Here is a 13472-nt window from a genome sequence, read left to right on the forward strand (position 1 = left end):
GTTGTTATTGTTTTTATTTGCAAATAAATGTAAAATAATTGCATAAATGAAATTCTTAATCATAGTATTGCTAGCGTAGCATACGAATATTTTATAAATAATTACTTATATTTTTTATTCAAGTTATAACTGCATAGATTAAAGTTTTAACTTATTTTTACAATGTTTATTCCACCTATCATAATATATTCGATAATCTTCACAGTTAAATATTTTAAAATATTTTTGATCTCATAAGTAACACGTGTACAAAATTACGTGTCATCTTTCATAAAAATGAGTTTTAAATATAATTAACGAGTCAAATTAAAAGTTCATCATCAATATTACTAATTAATTTAATATTTAACATATTAGAATTTCGAAAAAATTATATTATAAATAGAACAAATCTAATACTTTTTCTTGAATAATTTTTTTTTAAAAATTTCCAAATAACAAAAGTCAAAATACTTAAGATTTTGTATTTTTAGTCAATAGAGACATCAAATAAATAAAACTTATTTGGTTTGACTTGAAAATAAGAAAAATGTATGTTTTGTTTTCAGTGACTAATCAAAACAAAAATTTGATCATAAATTCCACGAATCAAAAATAACAATTTCTTGTTTTTTTGATTTTTAATTATTTTTTTGTTAAAAATTCGCACCCATCAAAAAAATCCGAAAAGATTTGTTAATTCTTGAAATTAAAAATATCAGTATTAATGTTTTTTGTTTTTATATTTTCATCAAAAATAGGTTTTTTGATTTTTTTTTATTTGTTTACTTTAAACAATAAAATTTAAAATATAACTCATATACTAAATTATTAAGCAATAATACTCTCATTATTAAAAATTTGCATTTTATTTTTACAAAAATTTAATTAAAAAAATATATAAAAAAAAATTGATTGTATCCCACAAATGGAAATGGCATTCGAAAACCTCGAAAAAAACAAAAAGGTTCGAAGCCATAAGAATAAGATTTATCTTAACATACGGGAGTCCACTAAATGTTGTAATGAAGCATTATTGGTCAATCCCAAGAACATTAATTCTCTCTACGTTCTTGGGAAATGCTTCTTGCAACAGGACAATTTAGAATTGACTAGAGAAATAGTAGAAAAAATTAGATCCGTGGACCCGAAACAAATATGTGCCACTATTTTAGAAGGGCATATTTTGTTAAAGACGGGTCAGATCGTAGAAGCTTACGATAAGTTTTTTTTATCGTATTTGAATACATCGTCGTATGATGTATTCCTATTCTACGGTCTAGGATTAATTTACGATCTTTTAGAAAATTTTGAATTGTCCCGGGAGTGGTTTACCCTAATCCTATCTGCCGACGTGGAACTCCCAAAAGTACTCGAAATAATGTACAGAATAGGGATCTGTTACAAAAAGGAGAGGAAATTTACAGATGCGCTTGGAGTTTTCAAAGTTTTAGAATCATTCGTAAAGTTTGATTCTTTAAACGACGATGTCAATCTTCAGATTGCGCATATTTATGAGATCACAGAGAACACAGAAATGTGTTCAATGATCTTGAAAAAATTGATGGTATCTAGCAAGCAGAATATTCTTGCTGCTAGGTTATTTAACTGGCTCAATTTTAAAGAAAAAAATTATGACGCAATAAAAAACATTTACAAATGTCATAACGAGCCAGTTGCCATCAAACTCTCCTTTAAGAGTATCTTGAAGGAATTGGAGTATTGTAATTGCGATCTTAAAAACGAAGTTTTTGATCCATACATACTTTACATTATAGGAAGAGTGATGGCTGAGGAAGGTAAGTATGATGATGCGCTTGAAATTTTTTTGCTTTGTTCACGATTAGACCCCGCGTTCTATATATCTTACAATTCGGCAGGTGTAATGAATTTTAAATTAAAAAGATATGAACCAGCGCAGAAACTTTTTCAACAGGCGCTGGTTAAAAAGCCATATTGTAAGGAGGCTCTTAATAATTTGAAAATTGTAGATTATAAATTGAGGAAAGTGACTAGCTCTTTAGTTGTTATGGATTCAGATGCTAATCTCAATGCCACAAGATATATAGACTCTCAAGTCATTTTTAATGAACCAATCTATTATGTAAATGTAAGTGGGATGTCTCATATTAAGGACCTTGATTATAAAAAATTTCTAAATAATTGAAAGCGAAAATTTTAAATAACGTCATATATAAATTCTAAACATAAAATAAATTTTTGAGATAAAATTTTTTATTTTTTGCGTAATTAAAAGCTACATGAATAGTTTTTTGTTATTGCCTGGCAATAGAAGAAGCCCTATAGTTATCTCATAAAGATTGTTTTGTATGTTCTACATATATTATTTTTATACCACTTATTAGTAGGATGTTCCGGGTGAAGGATACTTTAGACCCCCCCCCCTTTGAAGCGCTTCAATTTTTTTTTCGAACCCCAAAATTGAAGTGCAAAAAAAAAGAGGAGCAAGAAAGGGACAAAAATTTCTTATCACTTTAAACATTAAAAATAACAAATAAATATATGCTTTTATACAAAAATTAATTTTAGATTTAGTTATAATAATCATTTGAAGTATTGTGTCTTTTTTCGCCCTTCTTATTTTTTTCAATTTTTTTTAATTGTTGGTTTATTATTAAAGTAGATTTTCTTCAAAAATCTACTTTAATAATAAACCAACAATTAAAATTATAAATATTATTTATAAAAGAAAATTTAAATAAATGTTCAACGATCTACACATATTGTTAAATCAAAAAATTTAATTTAAATATGTTAAGTTATAAAGAATTATATAGTTTTATGGTTATAATCTTTTTTTAAATTAAATTTCGTATACAAATATATATTTATTTGGTATTTTTACTGTTTGAAGATGCAAGTAATTTGAGTACTAATGATTGCTTCTCCTTTATTTTGCACTTCGTTTTTGGGGTTCAAAATTATAAAGTGAACACTCTCAGAGGGGAGCGTTTTTGTCCCCAATTCTAAAAAATCAGAAGGGCAAAATTAGCTTATTGGTTTATATTATTGTAAAAACTTGTATTAAAATATAATTGTGTGCATAAATATATATTTATTTTGTATTTTTAATGTTTAAAGTGATAAGAAATTTTTGTCCCTTTCTTGCTCCTCTTTTTTTTTGCACTTCAATTTTGGGGTTCGAAAAAAAAATTGAAGCGCTTCAAAGGGGGGGTCTAAAGTACCCCACCTCCGGATGTTCCTTTTCAATTTCGATATTTGCGCTTTCACCGCAAAAATTAAAAAAAAAAAATTTATACATAAAATTTTTAATATGTGCTGTGGACTGATGGTTTCCCATCAGTCCGAGAAGAATGTTTTAAACTATAATTTTTATTGTTCTTCATCTTCATACCCCAAGGGTATGATTTTCTTTTATATTTATAGGCGGGAAAATATTGTACATTTTCCCTCCATAAACATAGTTTGGTAAAGGAGGAGAATACTTATAGAATAGTATTCTCTAGTCTCCAGGGTAATCTTAGGACCACTGGAGATCTGTCACTTGACACTCCCCCTTCTTTAGAGGCTCCTAGGTTACCATTTGTTGACGCGTCTTCAAGTACTTCCAGTTAATAGCGAATGCGTCATTATTTAGGATATATAATTTATAGACTCCCTCTATTCCAACCGTAGGGATAGTATATGACTTTTTCATTTTGTCAATTCCTTTCTTCTGAATGCTTATCGGTGGTTTTCGCTTTCGTACTACGTCCCGAACTCTATGAACACTTAATTTCACATTGTCTTTAACTTTTTCCTTTTCATTTCTTGGTTTCTTCCGCGAGTAAGCGATAGATGTATAACGAAGCATTTCTTTTTCGTCGGAGTCTTTCCGCCATCCATTTATCATTTTAATAGATCTAAATTGTCTATTTATAAGCTCCGGTAGCATACTGCCCCTGTAAATTTTTTTCCTCCTTTTTTTGTGAGGTATATGTTCTCTGCCTTTCCCCCAGGTATTTAGCTGTAGGTATTTTAACAACAATTCAAAGTTTGTAAATACGGGTGGATCATGTAATTTTTGTATTAAATGATGTGGGTAAAACTCTTTTTTTTTACTTCTGTTTAGTTTTCCCTTGTCATTACAAATTACCATGTCACTGAAAGATGCTTTGATTGGAGCGACCGGGAGAGTAAACGTCGATACAGTTTCTTCCTCTCCAGTTTTACTCAAAAGCACTTTGGGCTTGACTCTTATCGCTTCCCTTTGACCTAATGGTCTCCTATGTTGGATGCACTTAGATTCCGGACAATACTTTAGCTCATCTATAACATTGCTACTACTAAAGCTTAAGTTTTGGTCTTTAATATGGAAAGCCTTCGAATGTACTATGGCAAGTTTATTACTTTTTTCTTTTCCTTCTTGAAAGTAATTTTCTTTTACAATGTCTGTTAGATGTGTTTCGGATATTTTTCCCGTTGTGCAGACAGATTTCGTTGCTATAGCGCCATCTATTTTATCAAACCTTTTGAGTAGATTTAGTTTCTTGGCATCTACTATGCCAATTATAAAGTCTTCCGGTAATTTATCTATTACGTAAGCCTCGATCATTTCATTTTTCTTGATCTTGGGCCTCTTTATAAAGACTTGTATTTTTCCTCCTGATTTGACCTGGCCCCCTATTCCTTCAACCGTAAGAGTTTCTTTTGTTGGTTTTAATTTCAGTTTTTGAATCATTGTTTTACTAATGAGATTCACTTGAGATCCGGTATCAATAAGAGCGGAAAATTTTTTCGTTCCCGAATATAGATTTATCCTCGGGCGGATATCTTGTAGTTTAGTAGTCGATTTCATTTCTCCTATCCTTAAAAGCATGGCAGAATTTACTTGTTCTGCTTTTTCTCCAAAAATTTTATTATCTTTTTTTTCTCGTGAGATAGCTTCATAAGATGGTTTTCTACTAAATGTTTTCTTTTTGTTTAAATGATAATTTATAAGAGTTTGTTTGTTCTCAACTAATTCCAGCAATTCCAACCAATCTTTCGTTTCTTTAATAGGCTCCTTCAACTTATCAGGGGAGTTCCTTCCTATAGAAATCTTTGATCTGGCAAAATATTCAGGGTTTCCTTTTGCATATCTTTTGAGGTCATAAGCGTAACTTAAAATGTCGCTTTCCTTTGGACCTTCCACATATAGATGCATGAACCTATCTGCTATATCTTCTGTTAGTTTCTCTTTTAAATACTTTTTTTTAAACTGGGTTTTGAATGAATCATAGTCTGTAATTTCATCACCCTCGAACGCTTTGAACCATGTTAACGCTTTGCCTTTAAGTTTAGATTTGGCAATATCTAGCGTTTTATCTTGCGTATACACATCCTCAATTTCGCGGAACTGAGTTAAAAAATCTTCGGCTTGTTTTAAAGTTTCGCCGTTAAATTCTGTCCACCTATTGATCAGACATATTTTTTCCATGTGCGTGATGAGACTATTAAAGTGATCGTTCAAATCCTCGTCACCGTTACCACCATTGTGGACTGATGGTTTCCCATCAGTCCGAGAAGAATGTTTTAAACTATAATTTTTATTGTTCTTCATCTTCATACCCCAAGGGTATGATTTTCTTTTATATTTATAGGCGGGAAAATATTGTACATTTCCCCTCCATAAACATAGTTTGGTAAAGGAGGAGAATACTTATAGAATAGTATTCTCTAGTCTCCAGGGTAATCTTAGGACCACTGGAGATCTGTCACTTGACATGTGCTATTTGCAAATATTTACTGGCATTAACCAGCAGCTCTTATTTGCTGTGTGGATTTTCTTTAATAACAATAAAAGTATTTTAGTTTTTAGTTTTTTTTATAAACCGACAGCTCTGAGTTCTGGAAAGACTAATTGAAATATGCGCATGTGTAGAATGGCCAAGCAACCCAAAATTACATAGCATAAATCAAACCCGAATCTTTATTGTAAAGATTGCTGTGTAACTTCCTATTATATTCCAAAGTACCTACGAATGGAATATGTCTATGTAGGCCATATTGCCTATACAGTTTTTATGTCTCATTATGTTTTATTTCGTAAATTTATCTTTTTTGATCTAAACAAGACAAAATAGTATTATTGCTAAATGTTAAATTGTAGATTTTACAACGACGTTTGAACATAAACTATTTGAGTCATGAAAACATGACACTTCAATGATTAATGCGTTAGTGTAATTCTTTTCAATATAAAACGACAAACAAATGATAATTTATTTGTTTTATTGCTTAATATTAAATAATTTATTTGGAATTGACATACATTATGTAATTTCCTTAACGTTTAATTATATAATAGAATGAGTTTATACGGTAAATAATGTTACTTGCAATTTACAAAGTTTATAATAGATTTTATGAATTTCATATTATTTTTTTTTTATTTTTAATCATATTATTTCTCATATGCTTTCTCAATTATATCACTCTCCTCCATCATAGCTGTTCTAATCGGTTTTACAATCTTCTCAATAATTTCAGCCGCCGTATTTTTTAATGAGTTCCCGTTTAATTTATTTTTTTTAAAATCTTCAGACAATTCCTTAAATGAATATTTTTTGTTAGACACAATTACGTCTAAATTGTAAATATCACAATATGGATAAATTATACATTTAAATAATGACATAAGTCCTTCGTTTTCTAAATTACAATGACTTATTTTTTTCTTGATTTCTTCTTCCGTATCTAATAAATCTATTTTTGAATCTTTGTCTGAGCTGCTCATTTTCTCAGAATTCAATCCTGGTATCATAGGATTCATTAAATGAATCCTCTTTTTGTATTTTATTATTGGTAAAAATTCTCTAGCGTACATAAAAATTTTTCTTTGGTCTACTCCACCAAATTGTACATCTACTTTGAGATATTCCTCATCTAGTGCTTGCATGGCAGGATAGACAAGTGAACTAAGTTTAGAATTACTTACTTGTTTAACCACTTCACTTCCGGCTCTTTTAGCATCATTTTGATTTGTCTGGTTTAAAATGCGCATTATGTCATTAAAATACTCGTTACTTCTCTGAAATGAACTTCCCAACACAAAATTAATTTTTGTAAGATCTACTTTTAAGCTTTCTAGCATCAAACTTATAATTTTTTTATAGTAGACAGTTCTACATTCAATTTTTTCGATTGGAGCTTTTAGATTATCAAGAAATGCGTGAATATCAGCCAAAAGAATTGTTACATTGCAGCCCGCATCCACAAAATCTTTAATTTTAAATATTGGAAGGAAGTACGCAATATGTGGTTTACCAGTGGTAGCAGTTCCCCAATATATGTTTAAGTTACGTTTGTCAAGAATTTTCTCCATGACTTCTTTGCCGACTACTTCTTTCAAATTCTGATTTATTAGTGAAATTTTATCCGTTAAACTCATTAAAAGGGCTTTTTTATTAATCAATAAAATAAGTTTAACGGTATTAGAAATAATTTACTAAATAAAAAATTTTAAAAACTGATTAAAAATAATATTTTTTAATAGTACAATGTAAAGAAAAAAAAATATTATTAAAATTAAAATATTTTTATCCTCAACTAATGATTATTCTTTACGGATCACAAAATGGAAATGCTAAACATGTAGCACAACTAATCCAAAATACTTTATTATACGGTTACAACGACGAAACTATATATAATATCCCATCAGACAACAAAATAAAATCTTACACTATTGATATGAACTCATTTGATTTTACAAAGATTTACGAAATAAAAACTATCATATTTGTATGTTCAACACATGGAAATGGTACAGAGCCTTTTAATATGACCAAATTTTGGAAAACAATTTGCAATAAAAATTTGCCGGAAAATTTTTTAAGTCATTTAAATTTTGCTGTTTTCGGGTTAGGAGATTCTTCTTATAATTCGTTCAACTATTGCGCGAAAAAATTATACAATTGTTTAATAAAAAGAGGTGGTGCTCATCCATTAATAAGGAGAGGAAATGGCGACAGTCAAGATAAAGAAGGTTTTTTAAGTGATTTAAAAATTTGGATGAAAGATCTTTATCCACTAATAAGTCATTTGCCGTTAAAAGATGCTACACAATTTGCTATTAATAAAAACAAATTTTTAGACGCCACACTAGTATGCAGTAAATTGTTAACTCCTAAAGATTATAACTTGCCTATATTAGAATTACAATTTGATGTTAATATACCAAATTATTCTGTAGGGGATTGTTTAGCTATATACCCAGAAAATTATAACTATCTTGAATTCGTAAAATTTAATAATATCGAGTGCGACGAGTTTATAAAATATATCAAAAACCAGTGCGATTTCAACAGTATTCCACAACAACACTTTTTTTTACAGTTATCTCTTTCCGTATCTTTCACTACAGAAGAATATCAAATGAAATGTAGAGAAATGTATTATAATTATGATTTGTACTACGAATATGTTTTACTAACTAAACGCACTATTTTTGAGATAATTATTGATTTTAAAGTTAAACCTTCTAAAAATTTCATACTTATGAATATTCCTATTATAAATCCTAGATTTTTTACATTAACCAAGCGTAAAGAGTGTTTTTGTATAACTACATCTCTTGTATCTTACAAAACAAGACTTACTGAACCAAGAAAAGGTTTATGTTCTGAATACTTTAGGTTATTACCAGTAGGATCTACCATAAAAGTCAGTCATATTAGTAATAAGATATCATTTAATACTAAAAACCTTTGTTTTATTTGTACTGGTACTGGAATTACACTTCCCAGAGCTTATATTAATTTTTTAAATGAGAATGTGTACAACAAAATAATAATTTTATATGGTTTTAGATACAGAGACAGGGATTTTTTGTATGAAGATGAACTTAAAAAAGACAATGTTAATCTTTATTGCGCTGTTTCCAGAGATGACAAGAAATATGTTCAAGATGTATTTCACGATATAAATGAGATAAAAAATATAGACGAATGGTCAATTATAGTAAGTGGGAATTCTAGACTCAATAATATTGTAGACAAGTTGTTTAAAGAGGTTTATAAGAAGAAAATACATTTTCAGACTGAGACGTGGTAAAAAATATCAAATAAACAGAAAGTTAGGTAAAAGAAACAAGAACAAATTATTGAAGCTTTACTGATACATAATCTTAAGAGTCTAAATGTTATTTGTGCACAATAAGGTCATTAAAACATAGATATACATTAAATTTTTAATTTGTCGATCTTTTAGTTTATACTCGCCATTTACATTCTAACAACTATAGTTTTTAATCACATTAGCAATATTCAATGGTTTAATTTTGTTAGATATGACAAACAAAAAGACATAACCAATCAACACGTCAACTAAAAGTACATGTCTAGGAATGCATTAACAATTAAAACCATATGTATAATAATTAAAACTTAATTTTCTTTTAATAAATATAACGAGTATAATCCTTTTATATTAATTTTTAACTAATACATTTTTTTTACACTCATGTATACATTGTTTGGTTCTTTTGATTATTATTTTATTTATCTCTTTACGCAGGTATCTTGGCCGAGTGGTCTAAGGCGTCTGACTCAAGATCAGTTCCACCTTCGTGGGCGTGGGTTCGAATCCCACAGATACCATTTTTTACCCCTTCTTTTTTTTATGTTCTTTTTATTTGCCTTCGTTTTCTCTGATAATATAGAAATCTCCACTTCTTCTTTCGACTTATTAATAGTCAAGTCTTTCTACATACGATCTTCTTCTCTTGATTGCAATTCTATTAAGATTTCGTATCCTGGCACATCGCTCTACGAAATAAAACAAAAAGTTTTTTATATACCAAACAATATAAAGCCAGTAAGGATTTTATATTTAAAAAACAGTACAGAGTATTTTAAGAAGCTTGGTACTGTAATAAGAATAGATTTTGAGAGAAAGATTTGCGGAATGATAGTTGATGCATGGATTATGGTTTTTGTGATGGTAAGTGTGTCTATGTATTTTATAGTCTTTTGTGAGAAACCTTTTGGAATATTTGAAGTTTAAAAATCAATAAAAAAACATGGTATATTAAAAAGAAGGTAAAAAATTTACATAGGAGATTTATGTTTTCAAATTTCTTACGGGACTGTACTAGCAACCTCTAGAATCGAGTCCTTTAAAATGTCTTTTTTAGTTTTTATGCATGGTGAGTTCGATTGTAAAATTTTATATTTTTTTAAGTTATATTGAATTTTTAATATAACTCAGAATTAATATAAAATCATATCTTCTGTCTCAACTTATATTTAAGCAAAAAAATTTACAAATAAGAATACATTTGTATTATAAAATGTTTATTGTATATTTAAAAAAGAATATGTAATTTATTACAAGAAACAAGAGACGACATATTTTTTCAACATAAAAATTATGTCAACCTAATTTAAACTTATAAATCTAAGCATTTAAAATATAACATATTATAAATAAAACATATTATAAATCTAACATATTATAAATCTTAGCCATTAAAAACATAACATATTATTAATATCACATATTATAAATATAACATATTATAAATCTAACAAATCACGATTTAGTTTACTATCAAGTATAATGTAATACTTATTTTTGTTGATATAAAAAACCAAACATGTCAAAATCTACAATTTTTTTATAAGGTTTTTTAGTGGTCAAATTTTCTAAATTAAAAACGAATACTTTTTTTAATTTGATATTTTTTTTTCATGAAACACTTTGTTGTTTTGAAACAACAAACTTTATAACAAAAATATAAATAAACAAAATAATGCATAAATCAAAAATGGACAAAAAAAAGAAGAATGATGAAGACAAAGATATAATTGATTTTATGGAGTTAGTTGAAGAGAATATACAGAATAATAAGAATGACAAGTATGATGAAACAGAAGAGAATAATATTTTTGACATTAAGCCATTAATGGAAGACATTGACAGTTTTACCATGCGTGAAAGTAATATTACTCAAGACATGAATAATGTATTAATACAAGAAAATATTATGCAAGATGAACATCAAGTATCAGTACAAGATGCCAATATTATGCAAGATGAAGTTAATGCAATACAAGACAATATTATTCAAGATGAAGTTAATGTATCGATACAAGACATGAACGAAAATTCTAATGCAAATAATGTAATTATTCAAGATGTCCCTAATGTATCAATACAAGACAATATTTTGCAAGATGAACAAGAAGTTTCTATAAATGAAGAATTAAAAGTTTTAAATCAGAAAGTCGAACTTATGGCTAGAGAAATAGAAGACAATGAAAAATTGAATAAAATGAGATCTCCTGTAGATTTTAATCCCAAAAAGACTGAAATTATCTCCACAGAGCGCTCAATTATTCTTTGTAAAAATGACAGTTTACTTTTTAATGGCGAAGACATTAAACTCAAGAAATACCCTGGTTATCTTTTTATCAATATTTACAATATTGATAAATACATTTCTTCATCTTCAGATGTAGAAAGTGTTTTCGTCAGAATGGAGACTAAAGATTTTTATTATGAAACAGATAATTATCCAGAAGATTCCAATATAAAAATTAATAATCTTTTTGTCTTGAGACTTAAGTCTCAGGATAAATTTAAAATGAAATTCGTCTTGAATCAAAATAAATCAGGACGAGTTGTAAAATCAAGTGAATGTGAGATTTGTATTGATAAAGATTTCCTTAATAATGTTCATAATGTTTTACATGAACTTAAAGCTGAATGGTCTCCGTATAGACCAGATAATATTTTCAAGAAATTTTTAAATTTCTTTTCTAGTGATCTATCAGATGCTTTGTATTTGAAGATGTTTTTTTGTTATATTTCTCAAGAAGAATTTGATAAAGTTGATATTCCCATGCCTAATTCTCTATTTGATTTAGGAAAGTGGTTGAATATTAGGAAGCATTTTTATAATACGTGGTTTTCTGGATTTTGTAATATGAGAGGAATAAATGTAGAAATTTGTACACATTTATGGAAGAGAAGATTTATTAAAGTTCATGGATATAAGATATTAATTTATAATGAGATTACTAAGAATTTATTAGGAATATTTGATCTAGTGAATTTTACTAATGAGAAAGAAATAAATGAGAGAGAAAATAAATATAAGATAATTAATAATGAGAAGTCTATTGAGTTTCATTTTGACAGTAAAGAGAAGTATTTAACATTTAAGAAGGTAATGACAGCATTATTATAATTAAATAAATAAATAAAGATGAGTTAAACAAATTTATAATATATTTATTATACATAAAATTTAAAATTATCTTATGCATAATATTACAAATATATGAAATGCAATATTAGATTTTTCCCGCCTAAAATGTGGTTTTCTTCTTTTTTTATCTTTCCCTCATTTATGCAGAATATTTTGCAGGACACCACAAACGTAAAAAAAGGCAAAATTATCAAATCAAAGAAAAGTGAAAAAGACTCAGTCCTTGAATATCTCAAGGGAGTATATGACAGTACTATAGATTATAATCTGAAATATGATCTATCAAAATGTATAGAGATAATAGAAGGCAAAGAGAACCAGGAGATGACAGACTTGAAAGATGCACTAAGAGATCTAGTGAAAGAAAATGAAGAATTAATAGAAGAGAAGACACAATTATATTTAGAACTTAAGGAATACCAAAGCCAAGATGGCAATGTAGACAATTTAGAGGGAGATAATTTAGATTTGGATGATGAGAGTCAAGAAAGTGACGAACTCAACGACGAGGACGAATGCAACGACAAAGACGAACTTAACGACACAGACGAATTCAATGATGATTTGGAAAAATGAGTTCTAAGGATCTCGGCCTTTTTTATACCCCCAAATTCATGCGCATAATTTACAAATTGTAAGTCTGAAATTCCTACTAATTTAAGCTACTCTGAGAAGAAGATCGACTTATCAAAACTACAGGATTTTATCACAAGGAGACTTTATGAATACGGGGGTATTGACTTATTAAATCACACTAAAGTACACTGTAAGGGAGATATAATAAATATAGAGACAAGTAAAGAGAAACAAGTCCATGCGGGATTATTCTTCACTGGGAAGTATTTTACAATAAACTGTCAAATAAAAAGACTTATAATATGAATTATAAGACATATCATATATATAAAAAAATTTTATTTAATTTTTTACCCATTTTTTTTGTGATTTTGTAAAATCTAAACTTCTTATTATAGCTTATTGTGTTATTGTAATATCAAATATAAACTCAATGAAGGATTTTGACTATCATATGTGCGTGTACTGTATGTTAATACATTTGTATTTTATTTATTATTTTTGAGAAACTCAGTTCCAAAATATCGTCAGAATCGTTTTTTAGAATTTATTTAACCCTTCTAGAAAAATTGCAAAAACATATAACCAATGAAGATCCTACATGTAAGTGTCAAAAATCGAGCTTAGAAAATCCTAGAATTATTTCAATGAGACTCAAAAGTGTTTTGAACTCAAATTAATCATTTTATGTCACTAAAAA

The 13472-nt window shown here is 28.1% G+C and overlaps 6 protein-coding genes and 1 non-coding gene across 7 annotated transcripts; 6 read left to right on the forward strand and 1 right to left on the reverse strand.

The window, feature by feature from the left end:
- Positions 1-907: 907 nt before the first annotated feature.
- VNE69_07032 (general transcriptional corepressor) lies at positions 908-2146 on the forward strand (the record flags this gene model as incomplete). The annotated part of the gene is made up of 1 exon (XM_065474036.1): positions 908-2146. The coding sequence occupies one exon, from the start codon at positions 908-910 to the stop codon at positions 2144-2146; it is 1239 nt and encodes a 412-aa protein (XP_065330108.1).
- Positions 2147-6385: 4239 nt separating this feature from the next.
- VNE69_07033 (tyrosine-tRNA ligase (YARS1)) lies at positions 6386-7372 on the reverse strand (the record flags this gene model as incomplete). The annotated part of the gene is made up of 1 exon (XM_065474037.1): positions 6386-7372. One exon carries the CDS (start codon positions 7370-7372, stop codon positions 6386-6388), a length of 987 nt encoding a protein of 328 aa, XP_065330109.1.
- Positions 7373-7533: 161 nt separating this feature from the next.
- Positions 7534-9036, forward strand: VNE69_07034 (NADPH-dependent diflavin oxidoreductase 1 (NDOR1); the record flags this gene model as incomplete). The annotated part of the gene is made up of 1 exon (XM_065474038.1): positions 7534-9036. One exon carries the CDS (start codon positions 7534-7536, stop codon positions 9034-9036), a length of 1503 nt encoding a protein of 500 aa, XP_065330110.1.
- A 461-nt stretch (positions 9037-9497) lies between these two features.
- VNE69_07903 lies at positions 9498-9581 on the forward strand. Its single transcript has one exon. It is a non-coding gene; the product is annotated as a tRNA-Leu (tRNA).
- Positions 9582-9603: 22 nt separating this feature from the next.
- On the forward strand, positions 9604-9987 carry VNE69_07035 (putative SP-containing membrane protein; the record flags this gene model as incomplete). The annotated part of the gene is made up of 1 exon (XM_065474039.1): positions 9604-9987. One exon carries the CDS (start codon positions 9604-9606, stop codon positions 9985-9987), a length of 384 nt encoding a protein of 127 aa, XP_065330111.1.
- Positions 9988-10750: 763 nt separating this feature from the next.
- VNE69_07036 (septin ring organizing protein MID2-like) lies at positions 10751-12175 on the forward strand (the record flags this gene model as incomplete). The annotated part of the gene is made up of 1 exon (XM_065474040.1): positions 10751-12175. The coding sequence occupies one exon, from the start codon at positions 10751-10753 to the stop codon at positions 12173-12175; it is 1425 nt and encodes a 474-aa protein (XP_065330112.1).
- Positions 12176-12337: 162 nt separating this feature from the next.
- VNE69_07037 (uncharacterized protein) lies at positions 12338-12772 on the forward strand (the record flags this gene model as incomplete). The annotated part of the gene is made up of 1 exon (XM_065474041.1): positions 12338-12772. The coding sequence occupies one exon, from the start codon at positions 12338-12340 to the stop codon at positions 12770-12772; it is 435 nt and encodes a 144-aa protein (XP_065330113.1).
- Positions 12773-13472: the final 700 nt, after the last annotated feature.

This window comes from Vairimorpha necatrix, chromosome 7, assembly GCF_036630325.1.
Source record: "Vairimorpha necatrix chromosome 7, complete sequence".
NCBI classification, from domain to species: domain Eukaryota; kingdom Fungi; phylum Microsporidia; family Nosematidae; genus Vairimorpha; species Vairimorpha necatrix.